At 40.0% G+C, this 25669-nt stretch overlaps 1 protein-coding gene across 2 annotated transcripts in view; it reads right to left on the bottom strand.

The window, feature by feature from the left end:
* Window positions 1-3359, bottom strand: part of Erich3 (glutamate rich 3) — a 94359-nt gene extending 91000 nt beyond the window's left edge. Inside the window, exon 1 of one of the 2 annotated variants that reach the window (XM_070007297.1) lies at window positions 3213-3359. In XM_070007297.1, the coding sequence (XP_069863398.1) occupies window positions 3213-3235 (23 nt within the window). In that variant the 5' untranslated portion in view covers window positions 3236-3359. The remainder of the gene's footprint in view (window positions 1-3212) is intronic. The other variant, XM_070007298.1, reaches the window with a different exon arrangement.
* Between the last annotated feature and the right edge of the window lie 22310 nt (window positions 3360-25669).

Here is a 25669-nt window from a genome sequence, read left to right on the forward strand (position 1 = left end):
GGAGATACCAAGAAAAAGCACTAGGACATCACTTATTGACTGGTGGAATTTCAGGACCCTAAAATTTCTGTTTTATTGCACAACTACACTTTATTACCATTTTATCCGTAAAAATGTGATAAGTGTAAAGTACTTCAGTAATGATAAAGAGCTTGCTCAGCTTTAATGAAATCTTCTATTTGCTAATGAAATTTTTATTATTTCCAAATGGTAACACAGGCCAAGAAAATACTACTTTTATCTAAGGTGGAAACTAGAGCAATTTGAATAATTTTGTTCTTGAGTGAATTCTGGGGCATTTAGATTTGTTACATATGTTCATTGTTCCCCCTTATTTTTTAATAAATATCACAATAAAGGCCAAAATCCATGTACATATGACCATATAAGATGATGTTAAGTGAAATGAACCCCAAGATAAGGACACAAATTTCTTTTTTTTTTTTTTTGATCGGTTGTGGGGCTTGAACTCTTGTCTTGGGCGCTGTGTCCTTGTGCTCTACCACTTGAGCCACAGCGCTACTTCCGGTTTTCTAGTGCTTTATTGGAGATAAGAATCTCATGGACTTTCCTGCCCGGGCTGGCTTTGAACCATGATCCTCAAATCTCAGCCTCCTGAGTAGCTAGGATTACAAGCGTGAGCCACCGGCGCCTGGCTATCTTTTTCTTTCTTGCTATTGGTTCTAACGTATTTAGAATGTACTATGTGATTTTTTTCAGTTGCTTCACATGTTCCTCCCCCACAGTATAACCCCTGTTTTCACTGCATTTGATGTCGGTGCCCTGCATCTTGTATATAAACTTCTCTAATTCGGGGAGGGAAAGGGAAAAAACAAAATACTTAAATAAGGATACAGGCTGACCCATTGTAACAATGAGATGGACACAACACTATGTTAAAAATGAACTCAACAACTTGGGGGAGGGAGGAGTTATGAAGGTGGGAGGGAAGGGATGGTAGGGGAAAACAAAGTAGGAGGCAACAATGTTCAATAGGAAATGTACTCATTACCTTGCTCATGTAACTGTAACCCCTCTGTACAGCATTTTTACAATAAAAAAACGTACAAAAAAGAGATTGATACTAAAAAAAGAATTTCTGCATATTTAGGATCATGCACATCAAAGCCACTGACCATGTGTGGATAAGGACATAAGTTCTGAAGCTGGCCTTGTGTTCTAACTTCAGTGTTTCCTAGCTGTAACTCAACTTCCTTATCTGAAAAGATGAGGTTGCCCTGAACTTCCTCATGAAGTGAGTAGGAAGTAGAAATGAGCAATGTCATGTGGAATATTACAATAGAGCCTAGTTCATGGCAAGCACTTAAGAAATGGTTAGCTCTCACACGGTTATCACATGTGAACTCATGCTCCTCTTCACTGAATGTGTCACTGACAGAAGGCGTTCATTCAACATATAACTGGTTCAGTTCCACCTTTTTCTGAATACTTTCTTACGTACAGATGGAACAAAGATTCATAAGGTATGTTGCTGATTTTCACATGTTAATGCACAGTCTTTGTTGCCATGTCAATATCTTTCTTGAAAAGTACTGTGAAGCACCACTGTTTCATTAAATCAGATTTTTTTTCCTTTTCCTGCATATGGTTGGAACTAATAAAGCTTCAGAAAAATTTGACTGCAGTTTTTGAAATCTTAATCATGCATAATGAAATAGGAATCTACAGGTTTTTCCACATTTTAAAAGCGATGATTAAATGGTCTAATCAGACTCTAATGCAGCCAAAAACTTGAAAAACATAGGAAGACAACCATGACGGACACATTCATTTCCCCAACTTCAGGCATTCTGTAAAGGGCAATTAAAAAAAAAGTATGACTTGCATCTCACGTGACTCATGTCCAGGAAGTCAGCCTCAAAAAATATTAAAGTAGCTAAACTCAATACAACTTAAGAAAAATTACGAAGCTCTTTTAAGCATAGCGTCATCTCTCTGCAAAAGGTTCTAAACCTGACTCCAGCAGGGTATCTTATATGACTATGATATTTTATTTCAAACATTAAAATATGTTCACCTGATTGTAACCCTAGCTTAGGGGCTGAGATCTGCATTACTGCCCTTTAATACCGACCCTGAGAGAAAACGCCATGAGATTCCATCTCCAATGAATCAGCAAAAGGCCAGGTGGGAGCTGTGGCTGAAGTGGTTAAAGTACAGCTGTGAGCAAAAGGAGCGTGAGAGTAAGGCCCTGAGTTCAACCATTAATACTAGAAAGAAGCAAATAGTACGCAAGCTTCATTCTAAATCCCAAGGGCATGACTACTATGACATTGCAGACATCAGAAATTTCAAATGATGTTAAATATCTTCCCCTCTGCTAATGTTCTGCTCCTAAAAATATGCGCTGTATTTTTAAATGGCTTTTTCACATTAACCATAAGATCAGTATAGTTATCTTTTTTACTAGGTGAATCATAATTTCAAAAGAATCATCTAATTACTTTCTACTGGTTAATTTTGAAGGAGGTTGGATGTTCTCTGTTTCATTAAAGAATAATGACCTTTTAGTGCAATAGCCAATAGTGACTGCGGGAACTTTCTAGGTTATATTAAATATTGGCAGCAGACTTCTGGGGAGTAGCCCCCCTCATCCAAGCTTCGTCTTCTCCCCTTTCCTTTCTCCTGTCATATCACTTTCCTTGGTCGAAATCCTTCTAGAAGACCCTTGGGATGCTTTTGAGAGCAGGAAGATAGAAATCGTGTCATAAGCGGCCTTCCTCCACAATGACAGCTCCAGCAACTTGAAAATCAACGCGAGCCCCGTGTATACGCCAGCCCAGGTGAAATGAGAACTTCTCTCTGCCTCCAATCCCCCAACACATGAATATTGTGATAAGCTCCACGTTTGCATCTAAACACATTATGCTCCCACCACAGGATCTTTTTCATTCCAGCTAACCTCCCTGCTTAATGGATGCATTTTTCACATTCTTTTTTTTTTTTTTTAAATCGTTTCAGGATGAAAATTTCAGGAGGCGAACATCGGTGAAAGAAGCAAGGATGGGGCCGGAGGAGATCTGATGCCTGGGATTTCTGCCACCCTCCTGCTAACAGAGAATCCATAATTCCCCCCACCCCAGCCCTCCTTCTCGCTTCCCCCTCTCGCCCCTTCCCTCTGCAGCACGCGGGAGGAGGAGGGGCTGCTGGCTGGAGCCACCAGCAGTGGAAAAGCTCCAGTTGTCACTTACCCAGCGGGGTGAGAATGGCTCATTTTTGCAGAATCTCTTTCTGACCCCGCTGCAGATGCGGTGGCTGCGTGTGCGAGGGCCCGGCCCCAGTGCGAGGTCTGAGCCCTGAAATCCACGTTTGCGTGGTGGCTTCGCACTGCAGTAGCCCCTTGCGTCGGGGCCCCTGGGCTGGGACGCCGCAGCAGATCAGCACAGGGCTACCCACAGACTCCCGGGGCCCCAGCTGCCAGCGGTATCCACAGCCACCCGGTTGCTAAGGGAGGAGAGAAGGCAAGCGCCCCGGGTATGGAAAAGGAGAAGCAGCAGCCCTGCAGTAACTGAGCCTGGGGATAGCTGGAAGTTAAGCCAGCTTCCAACCTTCTTTTGGGGCCTTGATGAGGGAGGAGACACATACCACCTTTCATGCTTGTTGCTCTGGGACAGGAGTTCCTAGGCACCTGTAATCTGAACACACACACACACACACACACACACACACACACACACACACACACACACACACACACACAAACACACGCACCCTTTTGGCCCTTTGTTTCCTGCTAAGCTCTGGGGAAGGAAGAAGGAAGAACTGAGCTTTATCTACAGACAGCAAGACCCGGCACAGCCACAGTCAACATGTAATGGTTTCCAACCCCAAAGTAAACTGCAAGTTTGAGGGAAAGAAACAAGCTTCTTCTCCTAATCCTGGGTGGATTTTGTTTCAGCATCCGCAGGGAACTGCTGTCCCCTCCTGTCCTCCCTGGAAAATCCCCATTCTTGCCCTTCTCTGAGGCCCTCCCTGGTTTCTGCAGGCAAGGCTGGCAGCCTTGATGTTTCCAGAAAGAGAAGAAACACTTACACGTTATAAAGCATTCTGTCCCAGAATGTACCTTTCAGTCAGAGACTAGAATGCAAGGCTTCCATGAGCAAGTCTGGGCCTGGATGAAAAGATATTCGAGGCCTTGGGGGAGCCAGTGGATTTACTGTATTTGCATGGTCTATTGTCAAAGCCTGTTCTTGCTTTGCTGGCTTCTGTGATAGGGAGGAAGTGGGAAGGACATCAGCTCTATAAAGGCATTCTGCTTTCCACATGTCATAAATAAAAACCCACTGATCATGACAGCGACTCACTTCCTTAACATAATATTCAAGGCTCTTCATCATCTGACCCCAGTATCCTCCATCAGCCTCATGGTGACCACTTTTTCCACATTTGCTACCTTAAACTCCATTTCATAGCCATGAAAACTGAAGTACAGGGAACTTAATTATTTTGCCTGACATCTACAATGGCTCCTCAGTGGAAAAGAGGATCCAAATCTAGATTAGTCTAACTCCAAAAACTGTAATTTTAACAAGTGCAACTAAGATAGATTTTCCTCACAGGGAAGGGCATGTGTGTGTTCATATTCTAACTCAATGGTTTAGGTCCTGAGACTGAAGGACTCAGATCTATGCAGAGGACTAAATGCATAGAGGTTAGGAAAGGCAGAAATCTAATCTTTCCCATATGTTTAACACCCCCCCCCATTATGAGTCCTGTTTGAGGTTGCCCTCAGTGCTTATTATAAGTAGATTTTTACCTGGATGTGAATCAGTGGGTGGGGAAGGAGGGGCAGGATAGACCAGAAAAAGACATTATCATATGCCCTAGGAGATGCCAATCCCTAAGGGTAGTGTAAATAATGTAATTTTATATAGGTTCTACTTGTTACTTATGAATTCACTTTTTTGAAATAGAGAATGATATTTTCTCACTGGTAGAAGAAAAAAAAGAAGTTAAAACACATGATTCAGATGCTCAAGAATCTGTCTAAATGCATCCTTGGCATTCTGCAGACATTGAGGTACCCTCAACAGCATGCCTTAATTCATAAATGAGGTTGGAGCTCTCCACCCCTGTGAGCTACACAATTTCACATCCCTGATGAAAACGGTAAGGAAGCTACTAATTTTCACTTCAGAAAATGCTCACTGTGAAAATGCATTGGGAATTTAGCCAAAAGGAATTTTTATGTTAATTTCTAGTATGGAGAAAGGGAAAGGGAATAAAGAAAAAAAAACTAAATTAAACTGTTTCAATACTAAATACTCACTGGAGTCATTTTCATTTTCTCTTAGGAAAACAAGCCCCCAATGTTCCAGTAGTATCATAAATTCATAAAAAGATTTGTGTTTATTAGAGAAAGACCCATGGAGTAGAGCTAGGGGTTAAGAGACAGAGAAAAGGAAGAGGCAGAGAAACAAGATTCCACCTACATTGTTGATTCAGTAACTATTATGGGTGAACTGTTGCTCAAGGAAGAATCACAAAAGATCTGAACTGTCAATATAAATGTCCTATCACAGGACAGGCAATCTGAGGCTTACTCACTAAATTCAACCCACTATCTGCTTTTGGAGAGTTGGTGAACAAGAATGTGGTGACATTTGTAAATGCTTGGAAAAAGATTCATGTTTTCCCTTATATGTAGAAGCTAGATTTAGCTAGCAAAGCCATAAGTAAATGCATTGGGTGGTATGCAAGTGTATATAAATGTATTAACTGAAAAATAGTAGATTCAAGAATGATCTCAAATAGTGCAATTCCTTAGAAAGGCAAAGGTCAGCAAAATAAAATATTAAGATGCAGGTACTCAAAATGGGTGAGGTAGAATCAAGGGGCAAGTGATAGACTAATTACGGGGAGCAAAGGAGAAAATGCAGACAAGAATCCAATATACATTGTGCAAAATTAAGAAGAGTGAGGGAAGGAGTGGGCAGAGGGGAATGAGGGAGAAAGTTGAAAGGGGTGACATTGATCAAGACATACTGTATTCATAAACTTCTTTGTTAAGTGACTACTCTTATACCACCACTAAAGATAATTTAAAAAGAGCAATATATATGAGAATTATATGAAATTTATGAAATTTATATGAAAATTATATGAAATTCCTATCGCAACCTCAGTGAATAAGGTTGTACTGGAATACAACCACACCTATTTGTGTGCAAGTCTTCTATGGCTGGCTGCTTCTAGACTACAAGAGGACAGCTGGATACTTTCATCAGTGATATTATGGCCCACAAAACCTAATATCCTTCCTCTGTAAGAAGTTTGACCCTGTCTCCACCATCTTCACAATCAAAAAGGTAATTTATCCTCAAGGATTTAAAAAAAAAGGTACCACATTTTTACCCTTGTATCCCTAGGATCTATTGCAGCAAATAAATACCAAATGATCAGTACAGAATGTTGGGAACTGAATAAGCAAATAGAAGAAGCAATGGATTAGAGAAGTAAGTTTTCCAATGCTTATCTTTTGAAAGGGTAAAGATCACAGAACCAAGACTTTTTGCAAGACACAACTTGAATGCATTTCACTCAAGTTCTTTGAAAAGATTGTTGCTCTCCTTATAAGCCCAAAGTGCCAAGGCTTTGGTTTGATATGTCCCAGAACTACCTTCTTTTATCAACACTATGTTCCACAAGGGAACTTTTAGGGTTGTGAAAGCTGTTGCACTGAGCAACAGAATATTGGGAGGTGATTTATAAGGATGTAACTTCAAGCTATTGTTTTTCAGCTGCTATGATCTGATTGCGCTCCAAACTTAGGTGTTGAAACTTAATTATCAATGTAATTAAGAGGTAAGATTAAGAGGTAGGATGATTTAATTAAGGTGATTAAGCCAGGAGAGCGGGGCCTTGTGGATAGGACTGAGCTGAGTTACTCCCATAACTATAACAAGGACCTTAAAACCTACTTGAAGGAGCAGTTTTGTTTTGGTTCTGTTTCAGAGGTTTCAGTCCTCCTCAGTTCCTTTGCTTGTGATGGAGCAGGACATCATGGCAGGGATTATGCAGCAGAACAGAGCTGCTCATTTCATAACAGCCTGGGAGCAAAGAGACAGAAAAAACACGAAAGAGGGCAGGGACAGGACAGACCTTCAGAGACCGGCCTCCAGAGTCCCCCTTCCTCCAATCAGTCCTCACTTTCTACAGTTTTCAATAGTCCACCCAGTTATGAATCTACCAAGGGATAAATTCACTGATTGGGTACTTCCCCAAAGCACTACCTTACAATATCAAATTGGGGTCCAAATCTTCAACACACAAAACCTGTATAAAAGGGCTTGAGGGAGTAAGTTCACTCTATCTTCTCCCTTCTTCCATAAGCAGACACAGCCATTTGGGCCTCCTTAAAGACACAGCAACAAGTCACCCTCTTAGAAATAAAAAGCAGCCCTCACCAGCTCCCAGACTTGTTGTCACCTTGATCTTACACTTCCTAGTTCTTAGAAGTATGAGAAATAAACACCATTATTTATAAACCACCCGCAGTACTTTATCAAGACAGTACAAAGACACCAGTCTTTTCTGGCAAGCTCTAAAGAAGTTCAGTATTAGATATGGGAAAGAGTTAAGAAAATATCTATACAATGCATAAAATTCAAATTCAAAAATATTCCTAATTTAGACTTCAGAGTAACCTGAATATAGGTGTCTCTATGTTCTTCTGTCCTTATTTCTGATCAAGTTTCGAAAGTGGATCATTTTAAGATTATATTAAAAAAATGACTTATTTAATTGGCAGTTCTGATGAGGCATGAGTTCTTAAAGATGAACAGAACTCACCTAACTAAAATCTCTTAGCTATGAAGACATTCAGACAGAGAATGACCCCTCCCCCCCCCAAAAATGCTAAAGGCTCTAATGGAAGTATGTATAAAGAATTGTCTTTTAGAGGCAGGTGATGGTGGCTCCTGTCCATAATCCTAACCACATGAGAGGCTGAAATCAGGAGGACTATAGTTCCATACACATGAGATACTTCATAAACAATATTTGGGCACCACAGTGTGCCCCTATCATTAGCTGCATGGAAAGCTGACATGAGGAGGATCAAAATTCTAGGCCAACAGAAAGAAGCTGAACATTCTGGCATGTGCTTGTCATCCCACTTAGAACAGAAAGCTTGAGATAGGCAAAATTCAGTGCAGACAACACACAGGAAGTGAGACAGGAAGTGAAACTCTAAAAAAAGTAGTCAATAGGGAAAAGAATTGGAGACAGCTCTATAGTAGAACATCTACTTAGGAAGTACGAGGTTCAGAGTTCAAACTCCACTATTGCCCCTCCACAAAGAGACACACAATGTCTTCTGACTAATGTTATTGCCCCTTCAAACCCAACCTACCAAGTCCTGCCTATGATGTCCATCACTATTTCTCACTAATCACATTATCATTTCCTTAGTCTTGTGTGATGGTTAGTTTCAGGTATCACCTCAACTCTACTGGTGGCAGAGGAAGCACTCTTTCTGGGGGTGCCTATGTTTCCAGAGGATAGGCATGTTTGTCAGTAACTGTAGATAACACTCAATATTATAGTCTGAAGGCCTGGATGAAAAATGGAAACACACACACACACACACACACACACACACACACACACACACACACACACACACACACAAAAGGAGAATCACATTTCTCTGTTCTGAAGCATGACATTAATCTCTTTCTGTACTCAGATATCAGAAGTCCTTTGAACTCCAGGTCTTGTACCAGTAGCTTCTAACCACCACCACCACTTCTACCTCTACCATCCTCCTAACTACACTTCCCCCTGATACTCTCAGAGCCTGACCTCAGAATGAAACTACATGTCAGATTCTGGTTCTAAAACTTCTGAATTTGAGCTGAATCATGGTTAACATCTTTATCAGGGTCTCCAATTTGCAAATTGTATATTGTAGGATTCCTTAGCCCCTATGATACTCTGAGTCAATTCCCCTAATGGATTATTTTTTCTTTTATAAAACTATCACGTATCAGATTACAGAAAATGGACACTTTCAGACTCCAATTATTTCTAATCGTCTTTTCTGTGACGGGGAAAGGAAAGTTTGGCTGTATTGAAAGAAGAGACCATCATACAAGTTGTTAGGGAATCAACTACTAAGAGATATGCAATGAATAAGAAAAACATTGCTATCCTCACACAAAAATTATTCTAGAGAGATTAAGGAAAGACTCTATTAAGAGGCAGTACAGGCATTTAATTTCAAAAGGAGAACTGAGTAGAGCCATTGTAATGGAAAATTAGATATTTTTGCTTGATCAAATGTTTCAGAAGCAGCTACAAATGGCTCACGTCACTGGAAAGCATACTTGAAGACACACTTAGAACTGACAAAGCTAAGACACAGTTTACCTAATGCCAGTGAATGTCCACCAACTGTGGACACTGGGTCAAGTGCTTCACTCACTGAATTCTCACAGAGATGCAATGGGTAAGTAGAAAAACTGAGTTTCAAATATAATTTTCTCATTCTGGAAGCCATTCCCTTAAATAGTTGGCTATGATCCTTCTCATTGCAGGTGAGAGATAAGTATGAGACCGCTAAGCTCAGATGGAAGCTGCTTTCCAGATACACCAACTCTTCCCCAACATCCTACCTGACAGCAGCTCAACACTGTGACTGGTAAAAATACAGCACTTACATAGGAACTTCTTATGCTAGAATGCCTTGACGCCTCACTTGGACCTATAAGTTAAAACTCAAAGTGAGAGAAAAGGTTGGCATTTTCATGTCTGTCTTTGATCTTAATCATTCACCTTGCAGCCATCTTGGAATCCAGGAAATACAGGACTGAACTGCCTGCAAGCAAATGAACAACAGAGCCTCTGAGGGGTCAGACCACCGGGCAGGCAACAGTGATTTGCTTATTCTGACCACATTGTTTCCCTCAAGTGGTGACAGCAAACACAACTTCTCATGAACCCACTAGACTTTACTTTGGCCAGCCTGTTTAATAATTAATGCATACTTTTAGAAGTGGAGAGACTGTGTCTGGCTAGTGTCATCTTGGCCACATGGTGAATAGTGGGGTCTGGCATCTTCATGGTGCAAGAAGATAAAGCCCCCACATCCCAGGTGATGGGCATGCCTGAATCTCTGGAGTCAAGGGCTGGGACTTGGGATGATAGGTTACTAAACCTGTCAGTCTAGTGCCTGGAGCTCGAGTTTCCTGTGACCCTGCCCCCTAACCTGACCCTATTTAGGCCCAGACCACCTTAGGCAACATTACCCAGTGACATGTTTCTGTGTTTATGTCCTGTCTCCTGGCTCTTCTCCGGTCACCATGGCTTCCCACTTCAGCTCTCCATTGGAGCTGTATTGGTTTGTTGGTATTGTTTTTGTTCTTTCTTTCCTCTCCAGCCTTCAAGGCTCAGTTTCCTAACAGTGTTAAATGTAGTTGCTGGCTGCAAGTCTTTGTGTCCACCATGCACTCGCATGCTTTTTAATAAAGACTCCTGATTTGATCTCTTAAATTGTGCTTTTCCATTTTTTTCACCATAGAGCACTTATACTCATTGCTCAGAATTCTTGCTCTATTTAGACCTAAAGCTCATGTCTGCACCCCAATGTGGGCTGAAGTGCTTATCTGCCTCTTCCTACCATCTGCCTATGTGATGAGGGGAAAAAACAACAAACACCTTTTTCACCATTTCTTGTCTCTTTATTTGTTGTATTGGGCAAGTAGCCAGATATGACATATGAAAACCTTAGAATTTAGGTCTGAGAGGTAAAACTCCAATTTCAAAAGATACTGAAGTGCAAGATGTCACTTTTTTAAATATTGGCTGTTTTCTGACAGAGTACATAGAACACTGCATACCCTCCAACCCTTGGGGCAGCCATCTCTGAAACACTTTTTGTAGCTTGGGTTTTCATGGGAAGCAGAGCAGCACTGGTCGTCAAGTATTTTGGCATCACCACCTCCTGTGTGACTTGCTTGGTCTTTCCTCATGGACCAGAAGGAAAGGAAAAGAAGTGAGCTCTTCAGTTGTCCTGCACAAACAATAACATACTGCTTAAACTTAAAATAAAAATATTATCAGTAGAAGATTGATAGAGATTTTGGGGAAAAAAAGGTTGGCTAAAGGTACGTTTTTGGAAATAATTACAGTAGGTCCATGTAAATAAGCACCTCTAAAGGGGTTCATGGTGTTTTCTCATAGGGCTTAAATACTCTCCTGAGGAACATGTTTTGCTAGTAATTGCTTTGCCAACACTGACAACCTCAAGGCATAAAGGTTAAACAAAAATTTAGTTGCTGTTGGAGCAATTACAAAATCTGAATTAATGAGACTTTCTTGTTACGATAAAAGATAAAAAAATAGAAATTGTGAAACAGACATCACAAAGAATACAAAGGGGAAAACAGAAATGTAGAAAAGAGGCTGAAAAAAAAAAAGAATTATTTTAGCCAGCCAGTGTCACTAACGCATACCTGAAAATAATCACATTTAAAAAAGAAAGGTTTGTCAGGTACTAGTGGCTCACGTCTTTTATCCTAGCCACTCAGGAGGCTGACATCTGAGAAGCATAACTTGAAGCCAGCTGGGCAAGAAAGTCTGTGAGATGTATTTTCACTTAAGCACCAAAAAGCTGCAAATGAAGGTATACTCAAGTAGTTGAGTTCCAAACAATCTAGAAGATAATGCCAGGCCCTGAGTTCAAGTCCCAGGTCAAGTCCCATTCAAGCAGATTGGTTAATGGAATATTCTGTAGTGTGAAGAAATATTTAATGAGTAGGAAAAAGAAGTCTAAATGGTGACATGTAACTCTGCTGCTTTAAATGAAATAAATAAACAAAAAAGGAAATATTCCCCCCCAAAAAAGGATTCACTTTGAATGACAGTTTTACTGGGTTCAGTGCATTGATGGTGGGAGACATCAATGTGGTAGGAAGTTAGGAATGGAGCAAGCCCGCACACCTCACTGAAGGATGTAAAGGAGAGGAAGAGGAAGGAGCTGGGGTTCCTCCATCCCAATGACTGAAAGTCCACTCTCCAGGATTAAGATCTTGAACTCTTAGGGTTCCACACTGCTCAAAACAGTCAAGTTGGGGACCAAATCTTTAACACATGCACTTGCAGAGAGATTCCAAATTCAAACAATAACAGTTATTACCTACTGGTCAACTGTTAAAACCCAGAGAGGTGAAAGTAAATCAATAGAAGTTGTACAAAAGTTGTACTAAAGTCGTGGATTCCTTGAGAAATAGACATTTAAATACAACCTCCACAGCTACTCCAAGATCAAAATTATGAGATTTGGGCCAGGAGAGGTCACTCAGTGGCAGAACACTTGTCTAGCATAGGCAAAAGATCTGGGATCCATTCTCAGCACTAAAACATACATGTGGGATTTCTTCTGTCTTCCAAGTTTCTGATATACTGCTTATATCTCACTTAGTAAAAGCCACATCAAATTGCACATTCTTCTTGGGAAGGAGGTATCAAGATTACAGGGTTTGTTCTAGGCAAGGCTGTCACTGTAAAGAGGTTTGATCCCTGGGGCAAATGGTCAGTCAGACCAGAATGTGGGAGAGATGCTCTGATGTGTCCATGTTCTGCACCATTGGAAATAGAAGCACAGAAACTTTATGGTGCTTGTCACTCCGATATCTTCTACAGTCACATACTGCAATTGCAGCAGTTTTGTAAACTGTAAGCCAAAGGAGAAAAAGCAGAATAGTTAACTGGAATGTGCTATAGTACAAAGAAATATTTAATGAGTAGGAAAAAGAAGTCTAAAAGGTGATATGTAACTCAGATGCTTTAAATGAAATAAACAAACACAAAAGAAGCAAAACCTTAACGCGAAGGTACATAATTTCCATTAGCCATAATTACAAAAATAAAGTAGAAGTTAGGAGCTCAGACCTGTAATCTGTCTCCTCAGGAGGCTGAGATCTAAGGACTGAGGTTTGAACTAGCCCTGGCAGGAAAGTCCATGGGACTCTTATCTCCACTTAAATGCTCAAAAGCCAGAAGTAGAGCTGTGGCTCAAGTGGTAAAGTGCTGTCCTTGAGCAAAAAAGCTCAGGGACAGTGCCCAGGCTCAGAATTCAAGTAGAGCTTTTGTTCCAGTGGTAGAATGCTGCCTTGAGCACATAGAGGCTCAGGGACAATGCCCAGGTCCTGAGTTCAAGCCCCACAACTGACAAAAAATTTTTCAAAAGGTCAGGGAACTGACTTCAAGCTCTAGAACCAGTGTGTGTGCACACTCACACACACACACACACACACACACACACACACACACACAAAGTAGAAGCTCTATAGATCTTTACCATTTTGATACGATATAGTATATATAATATATAATAACATATTATATATTATAGTTACCAATATGTGATATTATAAATACTAGAAATATTTTATTTCAGATGTACCACAGAGGCCATGTGACAAAGAATTGATTTGAGAAACAGAGAGGGATTATGTTTGCTTGCTTTTTCTATCTGTAACAAAAGACCCAGGTCTGAATCAGAATTCTGTCACTGTGAAGACAGGACCACTTTGGTTTATAGGAGAGAATTGCATGTCAACACTTCTTTGACAGTAGTTAGCCATGGCATGTGACTTGGTCTGGTCTAAAATATAAGTGAAAAGTGGTATGCATAACTTCTGGGTAGCATTTCTAAAAATTCATACAGGACTTTCCATCTTTTTTCCCCTCAGCATAGCAGCTGCCATTGTAGATGATGGGACAGTCCTTGGGTCCTCTTAAATAAGGACCACATAGAGCAGAGCCCCTATCCACAATCCATCATGAAAATGATTGTGAATGAAAAGCAAACCTATGCTGTTTCAAGCCATGAGATTTAGAGGTTGTTGTTAATTACAGCCTAGCAGGCCTGTGGTGGTTAATACAGCTGTATATTAGCTATGTGACTTTGGGAGAACTATTTATAGTCTCCAAGCCTTTGTTTTCTCATCAGAAAATGAGGAGAGCGTGACATATAGTAAATATTCATAAAAGGCAAGGTTCTCATTCTAATAATGATTTCACTTTATTAGAAACCTACACTGTCCTGGTAACTTCTTCTACATTCATGGTCTCTCATTCTAACAGCATCTTATAAGTATTATAGTCTTTTTGGTGTGTATGTGCTAGTCCCAGGGCTTGAACTCAGGGTCTAGGTACTGTCCCTGGGCTTTTTTTTTTTTAGGTCCGGTCGTGGGGCCTGAACTCTGGGCCTGGGATCTGTCCCTCAGCTCTTCAGCTCAAGACTAGCACTCTACCACTTGAGCCACAGCACCACTTCCGGCTTTTTTCTTTTTGCTTATGTGGTCCTGAGGAATCAAACCCAGGGCCTCAGGCATGCAAGGCAAGCGCTCTACCACTGAGCCAACTTCCCAGTCCATCCCTGGGCTTTTTATGCGCAAAGCTAATGCCTGATCACTTGAACCACAGTTCTACTTTCAGCATTTTTCTGGTTCATTAGCAATAAGAGTGTCATGGATTTTGCTGCCCAGGCTGACTTTGAACCACAATCCTTAAATCTCTGCTTCCTGGATCTCAGCCTCTGAGTAGCTAGGATTACAAGTATGGGCCACCTATACCTGGAATCACTTTTAAAAAAAAAAGGTAATGAAGCTAAACCTCAGATAAGTTTGCCAGATTAATGAAGGTCAACACTGTTGTAAATAGAATGACAAAATCTTTCTCATCCAGAACTCTTGGGTTTTCCACTGTGCCTCCTCTCCTAAAAGATTTCACTACTATGTAAGTAAGAAATCACATTTTATTGAGTAAAGTAAGCCAGGTCCAAAGAAACATAGGTCCCATGATTTCCCTTATTTGCAATAACTAGTATATGTCTGGGACAAGCAGAAAAGGTCAAAAGCTATGTACATATAGATAAGATGATGTTAAGAGAAATGAACCCCAAGATAGGGACAAAAGGGTTTTTTTTCTTTCTTGCTATTGTTTCTAATGTATTAATAATGCACCATGTGATTTTTTTGTTGCTTTGTATGTTCCTCCCCCACGGTATAACCCCTGTTTTCACTGTATTTGATGTCGGTATAATTTGGGGAGGGGAAGGGAAAAAAGAAAATGTTTAAATAGGAATACAGGTTGACCCATTGTAACAATGAGATGTACAAGACACTATGTTGAAAAATGAACTTTACAATTTAGACGGGGGAGGGGGAGAGATGGGGGGTGTAGTTTTGGAGGTGGGAGGGAAGAGATGGTAGGGGGAAAACAAAGGAGGAAGCAACAATGCTTGATAGCAAATGTACTCATTACCTTGTTCATGTAACTGTAACCCTTCTGTACAGGAATTTTACAATTAAAAACTTCTTTAAAAAGAAATTACATAGGACATATTAACAAGATAAAAAATTTTAACAGTATAGAAATAAAAAGGAAAATAACAAAATGCTGAAATAAGTATACAGGTTGACCCATTGTAACAATGAGATATATAAAACACTATGTTGAAAATGAACTTCACAACTTGGGGGGGGGAGGGGAGGAGTTGGGTAGGTGGGGAGGGTAAGAATGATAGGGCAAAAAACAAAGGAGGAGGTAATGTACTTATTACCTTACCCATGTAATTACAACCCCTCTGTACAGTATTTTTACAATAAAAAACATGAAAGAAATAAAAAAGAAACAAATTATTTAAATTTAAAAAACATTTTACTATTCAATATACATAGGATCTTTCTAACTAATTTGTTTTTAATGATTCTAAGCAATATCCACCAATTTCCCATCTGGCTTGTCAACTCCTAAGAGGTTTTCAAGGCAATAATATGAGTTTACAAGTGATTCCCATTTCTACAAGTCTAAATTCATATATGTGTGCATGCATGTATGTGTGTGTCTGTATCTATGTATGTGTACACATAGATTTACAGAATGCAAGATGATTAATCCAAGCTAAATAAAACAATTTCTTAATCAGAAATTATAATGGATTATCTTATTGTACATTTAACTTTCTCATAGGAGGATTCTTTTTGTTTTTATTCCTGACTAAAACATTCTTTTTCACAATACTAGGTTCATGATGATTTAAAAAAATATGTCAGTGCCAATGGCTCATGTGTGTAATCCTAACTACTCAGGAAGCTGAATTCTGAGGATCACAGTTTAAAACCACCCTGAGCAGGAAAGTCTGTGAAACTCTTATCTCCAATTAACCACTAAAAAGCCAGGAGTCAAACTGTGTCTAAAGTGATAGAGTTCTTGATCAGAACAATTGAGAAATAGGTACAGGCCCTAAGTTCTAGCCCCAGAATCAATAGATGAGAATGATGTGCTGATCATAAAAGATATTCTGATCTACTCTGGAAGATGAGATTTTGAGTATTGTGTTTTAAGACCCACCCAAGTATATAAGTTTCTATCTCCAAAACAACCAGTAAAAAGCTTGACTAGAGGCGTGGCTCAAGTAGTAGAAACTACCCAAGGAAGGCTGCTGAGCAAGTTGAAAGGCCTGAGTTTAATCTTTGGTGTTGGTGATGGAGAAACAACAACAACAAGAACAAACAAACAAAATTGCTATATCCTAATTCTGCAATTGTTTTCAAAACAAGCCTAAAATGGTCTTTCTCCCTTTATTTGAAACTTGGCCCCTAATAACTCACATTGTGCCCTATATCCTAATGAGGAGCTGGGAAACAGCATGGCAGGAAATGCAGATGAAGGCCAAGGAAGGCAGGCATCCCATGCAAAATATCAAGATACCTTTCCATCCTCCAGTTCATTTGGAAAATACCTGGATATTTTATTTGCTTGGAAGCTCAATATGTAAATGACATGGTCACTAAAAATATCTATATGATACTGGTTTATACTTTCAGAAGCTTGGTGTTTTGAATTAATTTAATCTCATATGTGAAGTATGACTGTCAACTATATCTCAAAGTCAGTCATTGTGGTCTCCAATCTCGAAGCTCAGAATCAAGGGACATACTCGTTTTTTCTTTTATAGCCAGTCCTAAAACTTTTTTTTTCTCATTTGAACAGAACTTTTATTTATCTTTCATAAAATAGTGATTCATTAAATTTTCTTTTTCTGCATCTTCCCTGGTTGCAAATGGTCATCTCTCAGCTATGCACTGATAAAAGGCAACCTTCAAAGTTGAAGGTTATAGAGAGAATGAGTCATTTCATTGTAGACCACTACAAAAAAATAGGACTGGAATATTAGAATTATTGAAGGACCAAACTTTAGCTGTTCTCAAATCAGTTAGGTTACAGGACTCTTTAATGCTTACCAAAAAGGCTTTGCTTATTAAAGGCACAATGCTTTTTTTAATATATATTTTTTATTGTAAAGATACTGTGCAGAGGGGTTACAGTTACACAAGCAAAGTAATGAGTCCATTTCCTATCAAGCATTGTAACCTCCTCCTTTATTTTTCCCCTACCATCCCTTTCATCCCACCTCCCTAACTCCTCCCCCCACTCCCCACCTGGCAAAGTTGTAAAGTTCATTTTCAACATAGTGTCTTGTCCTAAAACTTTTGGCTTTAACTCCAGGCCTGTGCTCATTCATGTGCTTTTCTGTACTCAAAGCTGGCTCTCTACCACTTGAGCCACACCACCACTCTGGCTTTTTCAGAATAGTTTAATGGAGATAAAAGATCCACAGACTTTCCTACCCAGACTGGCTTTGAACTGCAATCCTCAGATCTCAGCCTCCTGAGCAGGTAGGGCTACAGATGGGAGCCTGTAAGGGTCATTTTTTAAGCTGCATTCTGAAAACCTTTTCAATTGGTTTAATGTAAGGAGGCAGCTTCTTCTCTTGCAAGGCAGGTAAGTGTGGAATGGGGGAAAAATCCACAGGCTTTTTGCTCTCTCCAGCAGAAGCTTCACCACTTATTCCTTGCAATGAAGTTCATGCCTTCTTTCTTATCATTGCCTGGCAGCCGGCGATGAGTTCATGCATAGCTGTGTATGTATCTGGCACTTCTATCCAGGATGGGTGAGGGGTTTTCAGTACACTCATTCAGACTGTATAGTGCCTACATAACCCAGAGTGAACTGTTCACATGGGCTGTGGCATGAAGGGTGCCCTTCCCAACTGCGCAACCTGGAAAACCATCAGCATGTATTTTATTCTCTGCTTATGAGAACTCCACTTAAGATACATAAAAAATGCTGATTTCATTTACTTTTAGGAATGACATTCAGCACTTCAAAAATAGAAGAGCTGCCTTTAAACACGCAATAGTAAGCAGTGTATATGTTATTTTTCCCTCAATCATAAATACTTTGGAAACTATTTCATTAAAAAAAAAAAAAAACTACTGAAACCGGGCACCGGTGACTCACACGGGAAATCCTAGCTGCTCAGGAGGCTGAGAGCTGAGGGTCATAGTTCAAAGCCAGCTCAGGCAGGAAAGTCCATTAGGCTCTTATCTCCAATAAACTACCAGAAAGCCGGAAGTGACACTGTGGCTCAAGTGATAGAGTACAAGCTTTGAGAGGAAGAGCTCAGGGACAGCACCCAGGCCCAGAATTCAAGACCCACGACCCACAGGGAAAAAGAAAAAAGCCATCTATTGAAATATCTGACATTGTGTATGACAAACATAATGGAAACTATCCTTACCTTTAATTATATGAAAGAATTTTATGAAGGAGAAGAAAGAGAGCAGTATTAAGATGTTATAAAATGGTATCTGACTCAACAAAAGAAATATTTTTTGGGGGGGGTCCAGTCGTGGGGCCTGAACTCTGGGCCTGGGAGCTGTCCCTCAGCTCTTCAGCTCAAGGCTAGCACTCTACCACTTGAGCCACAGCACCACTTTTGGCTTTTTTCTTTTTGCTTATGTGGTACTGAGGAATCGAACCCAGGGCCTCATGCATGCAAGGCAAGCGCTCTACCACTGAGCCATCTTCCCAGCCCCCAAAAAAGATTTTTCTAGAACCACAGTTTCTACTGTGGAACCCTGTAACAACAGCCATACCTTATACCCATTTTACAGAGGAGCATGTTCAAAGTTGGGATGGATAAGTCTCTAGAAGGGATACAGGAAGGAGTTTCTAGAAGTGGTAAAGAAAGAGACTTATTCTAGAGAGGGTAATTACAGTACATAGACTGATTATCAAATTAAATGGGAGGGTGCCACATGTTAGCAATCTACTGTGAAACTTCACCAGTCCTGGCAGGAAGAACCTGGTCACTCTTATCCAGGAAAGGAGGTTAAGTAATAGGCTTGATCTAACTCTTACATCTGCACATTGCAAAGCTCTTGTCAGGCCTTATGAAGCCAAGCAAAAAACCACGGTGGGGGGGGGGGGAATCTATATTTCAGTAGATGATTGTTGTCTTATTATACCAGGAAGACCCCCGAGTCACAAATTGATAAGAAAATGAAATAAAAATAAAGAACCTAGCATTGTGTATATTAATGAGTTCTATGAGCACCACTGGGAGAGAAGTTCCTGATCAGGAAAGTTTTTCTTCTTTGCTGTGGACTTAAACTCAGTCAAAACCCCAAAGAGGAAGACAACCAAAGTCAGCTGGCCCTAGGCTGTTTACTACCACCTTGTAGAAATGCTTTCAACGATGAACATGTCTTCTGATTTTTCCAAAGAAGCCAAAAGGTCAAGCAGTAAGAGTGAAATTTTCTATCTTTAGAACACTGTACAGGGCAAGCAAAAAACTACCTGTGGTCAGAATTCTGCTCACCAGATTCCAATCTGAATACAGATTAGGATTCCACGGATGGGGAAGAAGGGCTTGCCCTTTGCAGAAGGTCAGGGAGATGAGGGACTTCTACGTGTGCCCTGTGTCTCCAGGTGGGCAGTTACCAGTCAGGCACTGAAGAAACACAACACCAGGGACTACACTGGTACAAAGACCGGAAGCAGGCTGACTAGGGTGACTAACTCCCTGTGAGAGGTTCTGTAGGATTTGAAGGGTCAGAGTCCTCTGTATTTTCCTGTTGGAGCCCTGGGAGATCCTGTCTCAAATGAACAACCCACATTCCAGATGGGTCCTGGGCACTAAGGGCCCAGAGGGTGGAGGATAGATGTTCTCCACAGGGTACATGGAGGCTCTCAAGGCCAAGTCTGAAGCTGAATCCATTCACAGAATGGAGCAGAGATTTAAGATGGAGAAAAGTCACATTTACTATATAATTTGAAATATTTTTTCCTGACAAAAGCTATAGCTCTTTAGTACATAGTATGTTTGATGTCAAATCTGTTTTTCAGATTTAATCCCTTAAGTTTATTAATGTGTGTGTGCCTGTGTGTGTATGTATGTATGTGTGCATTGCGCATGTGCACACATCTTGGTTCTATGGCTGGATCTCAGGTGGCTTGGGCACTGTTTCTTAGCTTTGTTCATTTAAGTCTAGTGCTCTACCACACAGCTCCACTTCTGGTTTTTGCTCATTAAATGGTGGCAAGAGCCTCACAGACTTTTCTGACTGACTATGAACTACCCTTGGATCTCAGGCTCCTGAGTAGCTACAATTACAGGCATGAGCCATCAACACCTGGCTGGGGGTTTCAACGTTAATCTAATTTTAATTATGCTGGAGAGATTAGAATCAACCAAAAGCTGACACTAACAGGATAATGCTGTTTGACTGTATGGTGAATGTGTATAGAAAAAAACAAATAGAGAAAGAATGGAGTTTGGGATAAGTTTACATTTTAAAGGCAAATGATGTAAAATATAGATGTTATAAATATCTATTTTTAAATCATATGTGTTCCCTAAAGTTATAGACAAGTCACAGAGAAACATTCTGTTATTTTCCTAAAGTGAATAGAAATACATAAGCAACTCTTGGGTTTTTATTTTTTTTCTTTCTTACCTACTTAGCTGAAGCTAGATGCATTCAGCTATTTAAACAAATCCATCAACAGAGAGACAGACACACGATGATGTGGCTGGCCAAGTCAGGACAGATGGTGTCCAGCCTGAACAGACTCTGCATACAAATGAGTGTCAAACAAGGTCATCCAAAGGCCCTATGCCATCAGGTTTCTCCAACACAGGGATGCTCAATGATGCAACAAGAGCAGTAAACACCTGGGTGAGAATGTGCCACTGCTCCCTGCAGCTGTTTGGACCCAACAGATTGCTGGCCTCTACTCATGACTTTGGTGCAAGCCAGGCCTGAGTGACTGTGTGCTAATGACGGTGAAAGGAAGCTTCATACACCTGAGGATATATGTTTGCTTGTCAATCATTTCTCAAAATTTGGGAGCACTGCAGAGGCTGACAATTAGCTGGAATATAACCAAGGTGATGTTTTTAGTTGCCCCAGGCAAATCAGGCAAGCAACCAAAAATTACCATCAATTGCATGGAGTTAAAGCTGTATCAAATTCCCACTGCCTATGTAGTCTGATAGCTAATGACAGGTCCTCTGCTTTGCTTTTCTGCAGTGCTTTTGAACAACCATCAATAGTGAGGCTCATTATTAGAACAAGGAGTAACAACCTCTATTAATGAATCCAGTTTATGGGGGTGGGAGGATTGACAGACTGGATTTGTGATGATAAAGCATCTGATTACAGATAAATGCCAACGTGAAAGACAGCCCTGCTGTCCAGTCTGCTTTGTGCACGTGGGAATGAGTTCATTACCATTACCTCCTGGAAGGAAATTAATTCTACTCTGGACAAAACATCAAATGGCAGCACTGGTAACCTTGTCAAAGAAAAGAGCTACTAATCAGCTATCGACATAATATCTGACCAGATTTTTTTTTAGTAGCTGGAAGTAGTGTCAGTTCAACAGTCATGGAAATAATGAAGCTTTGCAGAAGTGCATACGAAATCTATAAAAGATGCAATCCGTTATGTGCAATTGTAATATCCCAAGTACATTTGCATGATTCTCATCCAGACTTCTTCAGTTGGAGGGGGAATGAAAATTTTAATTTCCTGTACTACTAGGTTTCTTTCTTTTTTTAACAGCTAATACTTCAAGTGTAATTGCTCTAAAAGCTAAAAATGAATAAAAGGAGAAAATGTTTTGATGGAATTAAAGACATGTACAGCCGATAGGTTCTCTTTCTTCAACTTAAATTGAATAAAATCTTAGAGCTCCCCCTTTCAATATTTTATTTTCCTCTACTTCTTTTCAAATAACATCTGAAGTTCATTAGAACAATAACATTCAGTGCATCCCAAGCATATATCCATGAAGAATTATACTATAGTTTACAGTCCAAGTCTGATTACTTATTAAGTAAAAGTTATAAGCCACAAAACAGCCTACAATTCTTTGCATATACTGAAATTCATAACCTCAAAAGATAGATTTCTAGACTTGCCCAATAGAACCTAACTTTAATTCATTCAGTAAACATTTACTGAGTTTACCAACAGCTGATTCTTCCGATTCCTCAAAGAAACATCTTCCAAAACTGTTTGTGTCCTGCAATAGAGACAACTTTTAATTTCAAAATCATTTCATATGCCCATCTGGGAAGGTCTAAGAGGCATCTATCATCTACATCTAATGATACATTCTTTACCATCTTCAAAAGAATGTTTCTACCACCAGGAGCTTTCTTAGAAGCACTAATTCTAACTCACCACTACCATAGGGCATCTGGAGCCTGAAAACTATCAATTCTGGTAAAGTTCACTCTTTCCTGAGGTCTTTACTGTTGATGGTAGAGAAGTAAAAGCTATCATTTCCATGTCTCACAGATCTTTCTTGGGCTTATGGTGGTGGGGATAAGAAGAAAAGGGGCTGTGAGAAGGAGGGGCCTCTTTCCTGGTTTACAGTTCATTGACTAGGAAGCCTAGGAGAGATTGCCCACTGGAAGAAAATGGTACATGACTTATTATAAAGAAGCTTGTCACTGTACTTGCTTCATGAGAGACACTCACTCGGCAACACCTTTACGATTCTCCTCTGTGAAAGAAATGTGACAGGAAAATCAGAATCAAAATGGAGTAGCTTGTGTCCACGTTACCAAAAGAAAGTAAATAATCCCAGGGGGTTAGGAAGGAAGGTATCCTGTGTAAGAATACACGATAGCAACAATCACAAAAGATTTCCAGAGCCTTCAACATCCCTAGCCATAAAAGAAATGCAAATCAAAACAACATTGAGATATCACCTCACTCCAGTTAGAACAGCAAAAATCAAGAACTCTAACAACAACAGATGCTGGAGGGGATGTAGACAGAAAGGAACCTTACTTCATTGTTGGTGGGAATGTAAACTTGTTCAACCACTTTGGAAAGCAGTATGGAGGTTCCTCAAAAGACTTCACATAGATCTCCCCTATGATCCAGCAATCCCACTTTTGGGCATTTACCCAAATGTTTACAAACAAGACCACACTAAAGCTACCAGCACAACTATGTTTATTGCAGCATTATTTACCATAGCTAAGATATGGAACCAACCCAGATGCACCTCAGTAGATGAATGGATCAAGAAAATGTGGTATATATACACAATGGAATTCTATGCCTCCATCAGAAAGAATGACATTGCCCCATTTGTTAGGAAATGGAAAGGTTTGGAAAAAATTATATTAAGTGAAGTAAGCCAGGCCCAAAGAAACATAGGTCCCATGGTTTCCCTTATTTGCAATATCTAGTATAGGTATGAGTCAAGCGGAAAAGGTCAGATAATGTGATGTTAGGAAAATGAACCCTTAAATATGTATTTTAATGTTTTCGTTTCTTTCATGCATGTGTTTCTAACGCATTTATAAGATTATTTCTTTGTTGCTTTGTATGTCCCTCTCCCACAGTGTAACCCCCGCTTTCACTATATTTGATGTCAGTATAACATGTGGAGGAGATGGGGACAAACAAGTCGTTTAAGGATTCAGGTGGACCTGTTGCAACAATGAGAAGTACAAAATGTCATGTCAAAACCAACTTTACAATGTCGGTGTGGGGGGGGGAGGGGGGTATAATTGAGTGGGGGGAGGGGGGAGGCTGGGAAGGGAGGTGAAGGGTAAACAAAGGAGGAGGCTGCAATGCTTGGTAAGAAATGTATGCATTATCCTGCCCATGTAATTGTAGCCCCTCTGTACAGTATGTTCTGAAATAAAATAAAATTAAATTAAAAAAAAAAAAAGAAATTCAAGAACTGGTAAAAAAAAAAAAAAAAAAAAAAAAAGATTTCCAGAGCCACAATTCTGCAGAGAGGCCACGGGCACCTCATATGCAAAGTCTGTTAGAGGGGCCATCTGCCCAGGAACTGTTCAACCTCCCACTGATTGATGCCACTTATGCTATTACCCACCGTTGTCTGTTTGTTAAGGATGAGAGCCCTAAAAAATGCCTGCTGTAATCATTCTCATTTTTGTCTTTAAAAATGTCCCTTTGCCCTGGCATGTGAATGTGCAACTGTTTACTAAGTCATATTCCCATTGTCATGTGCTTCTGCCACAAAGCTACTACCCAACAGACATGGGCATTTGTTTTGAGGATTTGTGACATTTTCTATAAAGTTGATACCTTTACGACTTTGTGCTAAGACAGCATTTTTAAGAACATGAACCATGCTCTCATGTACTTTCTTTCTTAGTTGTTGTTGTTGTTGTGGTACTAGGGTTTGAACTACAGGGTTTGGTACTCACACTTGGCTTTTTCATTCAAGGCTTGTGTTCTGTCACCAGAGTCACATCTCCACTTCCATAGCGCTTTTGTACTCTTTAAGATTTGACTAACCAGATTGGCTTTGAACCTCAATTCTCAGATGTTGACCTCTTAAGTAGCCAGGATTACAGGCATGAGTCACTAGTGCCTGGCTCCATGTGTTATCTTATTTGATTCTCACAAGAACCTTTGTGGAAAGGCTTTCTTTTAATACTTGGACACAGACAATCTAAGAGGTCAGAGATAGATAGCCTTTAGGCCACCCAGCTAAGACATCTAAGAATAAGTAATCACTTGGATTTTCTGAATCTAATTCTTTTTCCTCTAAGCTCCAAATCTGGAGCTCCAAATATCCACCAACATGTAACTGATTACATTCTTCTCAATTTAAAGAATTATCTTTATCATATTATTTTCATATCTTCCAAAATGATCATTTCCATTCTTTTTTTTCTCTCCAGTTTGGGGTATATGAAAGTGTCACATGACTTATGTTCAGAGGTCCCCAATTCTGTATGCGAAATTTGAGCTCTTCAGAGCTAAAGACACTACAACAGAGGCACATTTTCATTCTGGGCCTTGTTTTTTCTTTTGCATGCTGGGGCTCAAATACCAAGTGCCATTTGTGTTTTGCTTGTGAGCTAGGGATGAACAGTTGTGTGACTATGGCTTTATTGTGCCATTACCATTCTGAGGTTCTGATTTTGTGCTGCACATTTTTCCTATGTTCTCCATTTGATGTCCTATCTTGAATTTTTATTTCACTCTAATCGTTTCTTAAGTTTGAAGTCTTCCTTTACTTTGGCAATTTTAGTTGGAACACTACATTTGAAAAAAACTGTTCATATAAAAACTGAAGGTTAAATCAGCTTTATTCTGTAAACAGTGCCTAAATTATCATCTCCTTCCCATAACAGCCCAATTAATATGTTAGAGCAAAACTGAAAAGCTAAAAAAAGGTTAAACACATAGAGCTAGTGCGACACCTGCTGGTACGAAATGAACTGCATTTTTGTGAACAGCAACAAAAGCAAATTCAAACAATGGCCTTTTGGGAGGAATTT

Source organism: Dipodomys merriami, unplaced genomic scaffold, assembly GCF_024711535.1.
Source record: "Dipodomys merriami isolate MVZ:Mamm:240054 unplaced genomic scaffold, mDipMer1.0.p SCAF_7, whole genome shotgun sequence".
NCBI lineage: Eukaryota > Metazoa > Chordata > Mammalia > Rodentia > Heteromyidae > Dipodomys > Dipodomys merriami.